Source organism: Oncorhynchus nerka, linkage group LG21 (assembly GCF_034236695.1).
Source record: "Oncorhynchus nerka isolate Pitt River linkage group LG21, Oner_Uvic_2.0, whole genome shotgun sequence".
NCBI classification, from domain to species: Eukaryota; Metazoa; Chordata; class Actinopteri; order Salmoniformes; family Salmonidae; genus Oncorhynchus; species Oncorhynchus nerka.
The window spans coordinates 14,660,839-14,673,531 of NC_088416.1; the positions used below are offsets into that span (position 1 = coordinate 14,660,839).

Below are 12,693 nucleotides of genomic sequence, written 5' to 3' on the forward strand. Positions count from 1 at the left end.
GCCCATCCTGTTAGATCTTAACCTAATGGAGCTTATTGATCGGATGACAGAAATCACATTTAGGTGCCAGGTGTAACCGAGGCCATAGATGCTCCATATCCATTACTTCGAGAGCTTTATATAATATGACTAAATATATTTCATTCTGTGTTGCAGGGGCAGTCAAGAAATGGAACGGCAAGGCCACAGAACATGACATAAGCAGAGCTGTGGGAGACCACCTCAAGCCCCTGGTAGAGCCGGGGGTGGTGTTTACCACTCCACCACGCCTTCAGCAGGCTGGAAAAGTAGGATTGATCCATTTGTTTGCTTCTGTTTTCAGTAGTTGAATCCTTTGACATATTGTTGATTTCAACATTTTTCATCTTCAACAAATGCACTGAATTTATACTGTTTTTCATACTAAGATGGAGCAAGAATCTGTTGATTGGTTGGTAATTTATTTTGTTCAAACCAAGCTTTAATTAAACAGCACATTTCAGACATGGATACAATGCAATTCACAGAAAAAAAAAAAAAACATACACAGCAAACAGAAGAATAACAACTGAAAGACTAATGAACATTTCAAGGAAATGCCTTTGATTAACAAGAACTGGATGCTAAAACCGAAAATATAAGCTTGTTTTACTACATTGTTTGTTGTTACGTTCCCCAGCAAGAAAACCAAAAATGTCCCTTTAATAGAAGAGGGAACTAACAAAGAGTCACTGACAACAACCACAACTAAACAGGTGGGTTTTAGGAGGGGTTCTGAATGACACTATGGGGGTGTCCACTGGAAGTTGACAAGTAACAACAACTGGGACCTAAAAGACACCCACTAAATCTGCCCAAGAAGAGGCAAACAAAAGAAAAACCCACACCAAACTTAAAGACAGGAAGCAAACCAAAAAGGTGTTGACTCTCCACATCTATCAAGACAACTGGAGCACTGGGCTAGACACTCTTAAATAGAACCTGGACCAGCTCAGTGAAACACCTTCCCACTAACGAGATGGACAAGCCAGCACAGGTGTAACACATACTGATACCAATATGTGCACCCAATACACATTTCAGTTGAATGCATTCAGTTGTACAATCAATCAATCAAATGTATTTATAAAGCCCTTCTTACATCACCTGATGTCACAGAGTGCTGTACAGAAACCCAGCCTAAAACCCCAAACAGCAAGCAATGCAGGTGTAGAAGCACGGTGGCTAGGGAAAAACTCCCTAGAAAGACGAGGCTCTGAGGGGTGGGGATTATAACAGAACATTGCCAAGATGTTCATAGATGACCAGCAGGGTCAAATAATAAACACAGTGGTTGTCGAGGGTGTAACAGATCAGCACCTCAGGAGTAAATGTCAGTTGGCTTTTCATAGCCAACCATTCAGAGTATCTCTACAACTTCCATTTCACATAATCATCTACAATATAAACATGGTGTCTTCACATACATTTAATTCTGTAATTGGTTACATTTTTACAATACATGTCAACAATTAGAAACACGTATTTCTGAATACAATCTATAATTTTTTTTTTTTTTCTTTCCATAGAATCCTAAAACTCACTAGCTTCAAGAACTCTCGTCTTCCTAAAACTCACTAGCTTCTAGCCCAAACAAAACAAAACTCAAATCATATTAGTCACATGCGCCGTATACAACACTGGACGGCTTACGCTACGAGCCCCTCACCAACAGTGCAGTTTCAAAAAATACAGAAAAGAATAAGAGATAAAACTAATCTCCAACACGGAAAAACGAGTCGAAATAAATTGTGATCCATGGTAACACACTGGCTAAATGCAAAACACATATCTTTTTGACTACCAACCTTGAGATAATCAGCAACCAAGTTGTCCTTACCACACACGTCTGATTTCAAGAGGAAACACCTGCGAAATACGTAGTAACTTTTCACCTCACTGCGGAGCTTCTCTCTCTTTTCAGGGTTCACTCGATAGGTACAGTGGGGCAAAAAAAGTATTTAGTCAGCCACCAATTGTGCAAGTTCTCCCACTTAAAAAGATGAGGCCTGTAATTTTCATCATAGGTACACTTCAACTAAAATGAGAAGAAAAGAAATCCAGAAAATCACATTGTAGGATTTTTAATTAATTTATTTGCAAATTATGGTGGAAAATAAGTATTTGGTCACCTACAAACAAGATTTCTGGCTCTCACAGACCTGTAACTTCTTTAAGAGGCTCCTCTGTCCTCCACTCGTTACCTGTATTAATGGCACCTGTTTGAACTTGTTATCAGTATAAAAGACACCCGTCCACAACCTCAAACAGTCACACTCCAAACACCACTATGGCCAAGACCAAAGAGCTGTCAAAGGACACCAGAAACAAAATTGTAGACCTGCACCAGGCTGGGAAGACTGAATCTGCAATAGGTAAGCAGCTTGGTTTGAAGAAATCAACTATGGGAGCAATTATTAGGAAATGGAAGACATACAAGACCACTGATAATCTCCCTCGATTTGGGGCTCCACGCAAGATCTCACCCCGTGGGGTAAAAATGATCACAAGAACGGTGAGCAAAAATCCCAGAACCACACGGGGGGGGGGGGGGGGGGACCTAGTGAATGACCTGCAGAGTACATGTCCAAGCCAGTACATGTCCAGGCCCATCTGAAGTTTGCTAGAGAGCATTTGGATGATCCAGAGAAGATTGGGAGAATGTCATATGGTCAGATGAAACAAAAATATAACTTTTTGGTAAAAACTCAACTCGTCTCTCGTCGTGTTAGGAGGACAAAGAACACCATACCTACTGTGAAGCATGGGGGTGGAAACATCATGCTTTGGGGCTGTTTTTCTGCAAAGGGACCAGGACGACTGATCCGTGTAAAGGAAAGAATGAATGGGGCCATGTATCGTGAGATTTTGAGTGAAAACCTCCTTCCATCAGCAAGGGCATTGAAGATGAAACGTGGCTGGGTCTTTCAGCATGACAATGATCCCAAACACACCGCCCGGGCAACGAAGGAGTGGCTTCGTAAGAAGCATTTCAAGGTCCTGGAGTGGCCTAGCCAGTCTCCAGATCTCAACCCCATAGAAAATCTTTGGAGGGAGTTGAAAGTCCGTGTTGCCCAGCAACAGCCCCAAAACATCACTGCTCTAGAGGAGATCTGCATGGAGGAATGGGCCAAAATACCAGCAACAGTGTGTGATAACCTTGTGATGACTTACAGAAAACGTTTGACCTCTGTCATTGCCAACAAAGGGTATAAAACAAAGTATTGAGAAACTTTTGTTATTGACCAAATACTTATTTTCCACCATAATTTGCAAATAAATTCATAAAAAATCCTACAATATGATTAACTGGATTTTTTTCTCATTTTGTCTGTCATAGTTGAAGTGTACTACCTATGATGAAAATTACAGGCCTCTCATCTTTTTAAGTGGGAGAACTTGCACAATTGGTGGCTGACTAAATACATTTTTGCCCCACTGTATGTTGTTGGATATAAAAGCAGGGTAACAATGTCAATATAATTGTACCCAAAAATGTTAAGTTGGTTGCATGAATAACTATGATTACTAAATGTTACATAATTGTAAATATGAAATATCAAAACCAAATGTACACACCCCTTTGTTTATATTTATTGGCAATAATGAACTTAATGGTGAGGCATGGAATAATAAAACATGTATCCATTGTCAGGCTGGATGTTTGAAATATGAGGTGATTTGAGTCATACTTCTTCAGTAGTGGAATAAAGACAATTAGCACTTGAATGTTGTCAAGAAATTCTAGGGTGATGTAAGATTGTTATTAAATTGATTATAGGTGTATAGGCTGCAAGTACGTTGAAATTAAGTTGCTTTCAACTACAACCAAACATATATTGGATGTCGGGCATAGTCTTATTTTCAACGTCGTTTGAATGACATTTTGCTAAATGGGAATAGAGCAATGTCAAAACACTGTTTAACGTGTCCAAATCAATGCAGAAACAGTTTGGGATATATTGAAAACCTAAACATTTTGGAGTTATTCATTGCGATTCCAGTGGGTCACCAACGTGGTATACCGCTAGCTACATTGTGATTCCAGTGGTTCACCAACGTGGTAAACTGCTAGCTACATTGTGATTCATTTTGAAGTGTTGCATTTTGATTGAAGTGGGTCACCAACGTGGTAAGTGTAACAAACTCTTTTTTGTTAGTCACTTTTTGTTCAATCACATAAATAGTAACTCTTTCAATTCAGAGCCTGGATTGTTTCCATTAGGCTAAAATCAATTGAACAGGGGGCAAACATTTAGGGTTCTACGTTGACATTCATTAAAATACTACTGTTAAAATAATCTACATTGTGACATTATTTCATCGATATCATGAAACAACTCCTTCATGTATTTTCTGATGTTTGATCAGAGATCTTTTACCAGAGTATCTCTTCCCACATTGATCACAGCTATAAGGTTTTTGCCCTGTGTGTGTTCTCTGGTATACAGTCAGTTGGCTAGATGTAGGAAAAGTCTTCCCACATTGATCAGAGCTAGAATGTTTCTCTCCTGTGTGTCTTCTCTGGTGCACTGTCAGATTGCTAGATTGACCAAAACTCTTTCCACATTGACCACAGCTATAAGGTTTATCTCCTGTGTGTGTTCTCTGGTGTAATGTCAGCTGGCTATATTGACCAAAACTCTTCCCACATTGATCACAGCTATAAGGTTTCTCACCTGTGTGTGTTCTCTGGTGTACAGTCAGAGAGCCAGATGTAGTAAAACTCTTCCCACATTGATCACAGCTATAGGGTTTCTCTCCTGTGTGTACTCTCTGGTGTACTGTCAGCTGGTCAGATTTGACAAAACTCTTCCCACAATGATCACAACTATAGGATTTCTCTCCTGTGTGTCTTCTCTGGTGCACTGTCAGATTGCTAGATTGACAAAAACTCTTCCCACATTGACCACAGGTAAAAGGTTTCTCTCCTGTGTGTATTCTCTGGTGTAATGTTAGCTGGCTAGATTGACCAAAACTCTTCCCACATTGCCCACAGCTATAAGGTTTCTCTCCTGTGTGTGTTCTCCAGTGTAAAGTCAGAGAGCCAGATGTAGTAAAACTCTTCCCACATTGATCACAGCTATAAGGTTTCTCTCCTGTGTGTATTCTCTGGTGTAAAGTCAGCTGGTCAGATGTAACAAAACTCTTCCCACATTGATCACAACTGTAGAGTTTCTCTCCTGTGTGTCTTCTCTGGTGCACTTTCAGATTAATAGATTGACCAAAACTCTTCCCACACTGTCCACAGCTAAAAGGTTTCTCTCCTGTGTGTGTTCTATGGTGTAATGTCAGCTGGCTAGATTGACCAAAACTCTTCCCACATTGCCCACAGCTATAAGGTTTCTCTCCTGTGTGTGTTCTCCGGTGTAAAGTCAGATGACCAGATGTGGTAAAACTCTTCCCACATTGATCACAGCTATAAGGTTTCTCTCCTGTGTGTATTCTCTGGTGTATAGTCAGCTGGCAAGATGTAGTAAAACCCTTCCCACATTGAGCACAGCTATAAGGTTTCTCTCCTGTGTGTGTTCTCTGGTGTAAAGTCAGAGAGCCAGATGTAGTAAAACTCTTCCCACATTGATCACAGCTATAAGGTTTCTCTCCTGTGTGTGTTCTCTGGTGTAAAGTCAGAGAGCCAGATGTAGTAAAACTCTTCCCACATTGATCACAGCTAAAAGATTTCTGTCCTTTGTGTGTTCTCTGGTGTATTTGAAGTTTTACTGAAGAGTTGAATCTTTTCCCACAGTCAGAGCAGCAGTTAGATTTCTTCTCTGTGGGTCTCTGCTGGTGTTTCTTATGTTCTGATCTGAAGGGACTCTTCTCTGCCTCTTCAGCATCATGATGTTGTTGAGGCTCCACAGAGGATCCACGATTGTCATATCTCTCACCTGTGTGAACGACAAAGTCAGACAGATGGTTAAAGTCCCACAACAGCAGAAATCCAGTTTATATGAGGTAAAAGGTGATGCCCAGAGCGTACCCATTAAGTTGTACAACTGAAGTCTGTTAAATTTGACAATTAAGACAGTCAAGTTAACAACAAGTCATATTTTGTCTTGTTTTCACATTAGTGGTAACTAGAAATAAGTTATTCAAGTTGTTGAAATCCGAAGCAGTGTGCCAATATGATTGCAGAAAATCCTCCATGCTAATGAAGAAACCGCTAGTTATGGATGTAGTATATCTGCCTGGAGCAAAAATGGTGAGTGAAGATATTAGTTTTTCACAATGTATTCTGAATATTACAGCGCAAGATCAGGAGTGCTACTCAAGGAAACTCACATTAAGCTCTGTGTCCTTTCACTAATTCACCACCGTGGGGGAAAACTCAGGGGAGGTCTCATAGGCTGACAGCAAAAATAGCCTCCATTTACAGGTTGCTTATGAGTGCATTTCACATTACTTTTGGATTAAAATCGTAAGGCTCGTTTGAATCTCCTGCTTAATATGTTTGTGTTATCGTCGCAAATTAACAGCATACTTTAAAAACACTTCAACCAGTAAAATGCTCTTTGGCTAGCTTTGTACACTAAATATTTAACAAATTGGCCCATAACTTCACCTAACAACGACATAGACCTACTGTAGGACCCATAACTTCACCGAACCACAATAACTACAGACAAACTAGAGCACGGCATAACGGTGTAATGAATGAAGAAGCACTTTGGTTGCTGTTGCGATGTTTTTCATTTGACTGTCATTCAGAAAATGATTTCCTGGATCAGCTAAAGATAGTTAACATGTGACTAACTAAACAGCTACAGTATTATGTGTATTTATTGAAGAACCATGTTAATGACAGTGTCCATTTAGGTGTTGTCTATAAAGTGAAGGTGACTCTCGGTTAGAACCATTGGATTTAGCAAACTCTGAAATTATTTAGGATTTCTGTGCCCATAATCTGTTTTCCCAGCTTAACATAAGGAGCCACTAAATTATACGTAGTTAGAGAGCATTTCAGAGATCTGAATACAAAAAACTGTCCCACAGCAAGATCCAGTATTTAAGTTGAAGTTCATCATATGACAAGCTTAACGAAGCTTAACGTTAGGACTATAACTATTGTTCTCTGAAGGAGGGAAACGAGGTACAACATAAAATTAAAATCCACACGTTATGACTATAACTACTGTTACCTTAAGGAGGGAAACTAGGTACAACATACTATTAAATCCACACGTTATGACTATAACTACTGTTCCCTGAAGGAAGGAAACGAGGTAGAACAAAAAATTTAATTCGTGCTTCGCTGGAAGCCACGCCTTCCACAGGTGATGCGCGTGAGGCATAGATTTATTCCTTAAATTTAATATTGCTCTTCACTGACCCAGAAAGGGGAGGGGGAAAACAGGTGTTGTATCTCATTTCCCTCCTTCAGGGAACAGTCATTTTAGTCAAAAAGTTATGCTCCCTTTCAGTCGGTCAACTTCGGTACAACATTCTATGGGGAAATTCAATCATTCCCCATGCCGACATTCCCCAAGTCTACCTGACTACACATATAGCAGTAGGACTAGTCTACCTGACAACACATATAGTAGTAGGACTAGTCTACCTGACAACACATATAGTAGTCGGACTAGTCCACCTGACAACACATATAGTAGTAGTCTACCTGATTACACATACAGTAGTAGCAGTAGTCTACCTGATTACACATACAGTAGTAGACTAGTATACCTGATTACACATACAGTAGTAGACTAGTCTACCTGACACCACATATAGTAGTAGTAGTCTACCTGATTACATATATAGTAGACGGACTAGTTACCTGGTTACATATGGAAGTAGGACTAGTCTACCTGAATACACATATAGCAGTAGGACTAGTCTACCTGACTACACATATAGTAGTAGGACTAGTATACCTGACAACACATATAGTAGTAGGACTAGTATACCTGACAACACATATAGTAGTAGGACTAGTCTACCTGACAACACATTTTGTAGTAGGACTAGTCTACCTGACAACACATATAGTAGTAGGACTAGTCTACCTGAAAACACATTTTGTAGTAGGACTAGTCTACCTTGAAACACATGTAGAAGGAGGACTAGTCTACCTGATTACACATAGTAACACATATAGTAGTAGGACTAGTCTACCTGGCATAACATATCGTAGTAGGACTAGTCTACCTGACAACACGTATAGTAGTAGGACGAGTCTACCTGACTATACATATAGTAGTAGGACTAGTCTACCTGACAACATATATAGTAGTAGTACTAGTCTACCTGACAACATATATAGTAGTAGTACTAGTCTACCTGACAACATATATAGTAGTAGTACTAGTCTACCTGACAACATATATAGTAGTAGTACTAGTCTACCTGACTACACATATAGTAGTAGGACTAGTCTACCTGGTTACACATATAGTAGTAGGACTAGTCTACCTGACTACACATATAGTAGTAGGACTAGTCTACTTGACTACACATATAGTAGTAGGACTAGTCGACCTGACTACACATATCGTAGTAGGACTAGTCTACCTGACTACACATATCGTAGTCGGACTAGTGTACCTGACAACATATATAGTAGTAGTACTAGTCCACCTGACTACACATATAGTAGTAGGACTAGTCTACCTGACAACATATATAGTAGTAGTACTAGTCTACCTGACTACACATATAGTAGTAGGACTAGTCTACTTGACTACACATATAGTAGTAGGACTAGTCGACCTGACTACACATATCGTAGTAGGACTAGTCTACCTGACAACACATATAGTAGTAGGACTAGTCTACCTGAAAACACATTTTGTAGTAGGACTAGTCTACCTTACAACACATGTAGAAGGAGGACTAGTCTACCTGATTACACATAGTAACACATATAGTAGTAGGACTAGTCTACCTGAAAACACATTTTGTAGTAGGACTAGTCTACCTTACAACACATGTAGAAGAAGGACTAGTCAACCTTACAACACATATAGAAGGACTAGTCTACCTGGTTACACATATAGTAGTAGGACTAGTCTACCTGACTACACATATAGCAGTAGGACTAGTCTACCTGACAACACATATAGTAGTAGGACTATTGTACCTGACAACACATATAGAAGTAAGACTAGTGTACCTGACTACACATATCGTAGTAGGACTAGTCTACCTGACTACACATATAGTAGTCGGACTAGTGTACCTGACAACATATATAGTAGTAGTACTAGTCTACCTGACAACACATATAGTAGTAGGACTAGTCCACCTGACTACACATATAGTAGTCGGACTAGTCCACCTGACTACACATATAGTAGTTGGACTAGTCTACCTTACAACACATGTAGAAGAAGGACTAGTCAACCTTACAACACATATAGAAGGACTAGTCTACCTGGTTACACATATAGTAGTAGGACTAGTCTACCAGACTACACATATAGTAGTAGGACTAGTCTACCTGACTACACATATCGTAGTCGGACTAGTGTACCTGACAACATATATAGTAGTAGTACTAGTCTACCTGACAACACATATAGTAGTAGGACTAGTCGACCTGACTACACATATAGTAGTAGGACTAGTCCACCTGACTACACATATAGTAGTCGGACTAGTCCACCTGACTACACATATAGCAGTAGGACTAGTCTACCTGACAACACATATAGTAGTAGGACTAGTCTACCTGAAAACACATTTTGTAGTAGGACTAGTCTACCTTACAACACATGTAGAAGGAGGACTAGTCTACCTGATTACACATAGTAACACATATAGTAGTAGGACTAGTCTACCTGACTACACATATAGTAGTAGGACTAGTCTACCTGACTACACATATAGTAGTAGGACTAGTCTACCTTACAACACATGTAGAAGAAGGACTAGTCTACCTGGTTACACATATAGCAGTAGGACTAGTCTACCTGACTACACATATAGCAGTAGGACTAGTCTACCTGACTACACATAGAGCAGTAGGACTAGTCTACCTGACTACACATATAGTAGTAGGACTAGTCTACCTTACAACACATGTAGAAGGAGGACTAGTCTACCTGATTACACATAGTAACACATATAGAAGTAAGACTAGTGTACCTGACTACACATATCGTAGTAGGACTAGTCTACCTGACTACACATATGGTAGTAGGACTAGTCTACCTGACAACATATATAGTAGTAGGACTAGTCCACCTGACAACACATATAGTAGTCGGACTAGTCTACCTTACAACACATGTAGAAGAAGGACTAGTCAACCTTACAACACATATAGAAGGACTAGTCTACCTGGTTACACATATAGTAGTAGGACTAGTCTACCTGACTACACATATAGCAGTAGGACTAGTCTACCTGACAACACATATAGTAGTAGGACTATTGTACCTGACAACACATATAGAAGTAAGACTAGTGTACCTGACTACACATATCGTAGTAGGACTAGTCTACCTGACTACACATATAGTAGTAGGACTAGTCTACCTGACAACATATATAGTAGTAGTACTAGTCTACCTGACTACACATATAGTAGTAGGACTAGTCTACTTGACTATACATATAGTAGTAGGACTAGTCTACTTGACTACACATATAGTAGTAGGACTAGTCGACCTGACTACACATATCGTAGTAGGACTAGTCTACCTGACAACACATATAGACTAGTCCACCTGACTACACACTATAGCAGTAGGACTAGTCTACCTGACAACACATATAGTAGTAGGACTAGTCTACCTGACTATTGTAGTAGGACTAGTCTACCTTACAACACATAGAAGGACTAGTCTACCTGACTTACACATAGTAACACATATAGTAGTAGGACTAGTCTACCTGACTACACATATAGTAGTAGGACTAGTCTACCTGACAACACATATAGTAGTAGTACTAGTCTACTAGTCTACCTGACAACACATATAGTAGTAGGACTAGTCTACCTTACAACACATATAGAAGTAGGACTAGTCTACCTGGTTACACATATAGTAGTAGGACTAGTCTACCTGACTACACATATAGTAGTAGGACTAGTCTACCTGACTACACATAGTCTAGTAGTAGTAGGACTAGTCTACCTGACTACACATATAGTAGTAGGACTAGTCTACCTTACAACACATGTAGAAGGAGGACTAGTCTACCTGACTACACATAGAGCAGTAGGACTAGTCCACCTGACAACACATATAGTAGTCGGACTAGTCTACCTTACAACACATGTAGAAGAAGGACTAGTCAACCTTACAACACATATAGAAGGACTAGTCTACCTGGTTACACATATAGTAGTAGGACTAGTCTACCTGACTACACATATAGCAGTAGGACTAGTCTACCTGACAACACATATAGTAGTAGGACTATTGTACCTGACAACACATATAGTAGTAGGACTAGTGTACCTGACTACACATATCGTAGTAGGACTAGTCTACCTGACTACACATATAGTAGTAGGACTAGTCTACCTGACAACATATATAGTAGTAGTACTAGTCTACCTGACTACACATATAGTAGTAGGACTAGTCTACTTGACTACACATATAGTAGTAGGACTAGTCTACCTGACAACACATATAGTAGTAGGCCTAGTCGACCTGACTACACATATAGTAGTAGGACTAGTCCACCAGACTACACATATAGTAGTCGGACTAGTCCACCTGACAACACATATAGTAGTTGGACTAGTCTACCTTACAACACATGTAGAAGAAGGACTAGTCAACCTTACAACACATATAGAAGGACTAGTCTACCTGACCACATATAACACATGTAGAAGAAGGACTAGTCTACCTGGTCACATATAGTAGTGTCTACCTGACACACATATAGTAGTAGGACTAGTCTACCTGACTACACATATAGTAGTAGGACTAGTCTACCTGACAACACATATAGTAGTAGGACTAGTCTACCTGACAATATAGTAGTACACATATAGTAGTACATAGTCTACCTGACTAGCATAGTAGGACTAGTCTACCTGACTACACATATAGTAGTAGGACTAGTCTACCTGACAACACATATAGTAGTAGGACTAGTCTACCTGACAACACATATAGTAGTAGGACTAGTCTACCTGACAACACATATAGTAGTAGGACTAGTCTACCTGACTAAACACATATAGTAGTAGGACTAGTCTACCTGACAACACATATAGAAGTAGGACTAGTCTACCTGACTACACATAGTACAGTCACCTATAGAAGTAAGGACTAGTCTACCTGACAACACATATAGTAGTAGGACTAGTCTACCTGACACACATATAGTAGTAGGACTAGTCTACCTGACTACACATATAGTAGTAGGACTAGTCTACCTGACTACACATATAGTAGTAGGACTAGTCTACCTGACTACACATATAGTAGTAGGACTAGTCTACCTGACACACATATAGTAGTAGGACTAGTCTACCTGACAACACATATAGTAGTAGGACTAGTCTACCTGACAACACATATAGTAGTAAGGACTAGTCTACCTGACTACACATATAGTAGTAGGACTAGTCTACACTACACATATAGTAGTAGGACTAGTCTACCTGACACACATATATAGTAGTAGGACTAGTCTACCTGACTACACATATAGTAGTAGGACTAGTCTACCTGACTACACATATAGTAGTAGGACTAGTCTACCTGA

The 12,693-nt window shown here is 39.7% G+C and overlaps 1 protein-coding gene across 1 annotated transcript in view; it reads right to left on the reverse strand.

Moving 5' to 3' along the window:
* Positions 1-421: 421 nt before the first annotated feature.
* Positions 422-12,693, reverse strand: part of LOC135563552 (zinc finger protein 883-like) — a 38,687-nt gene continuing 26,415 nt past the window's right edge. The window contains exon 2 of the mRNA XM_065006343.1: positions 422-5,906. Coding sequence (XP_064862415.1) covers positions 4,348-5,906 — 1,559 coding nt within the window. The 3' untranslated portion in view covers positions 422-4,347. The remainder of the gene's footprint in view (positions 5,907-12,693) is intronic.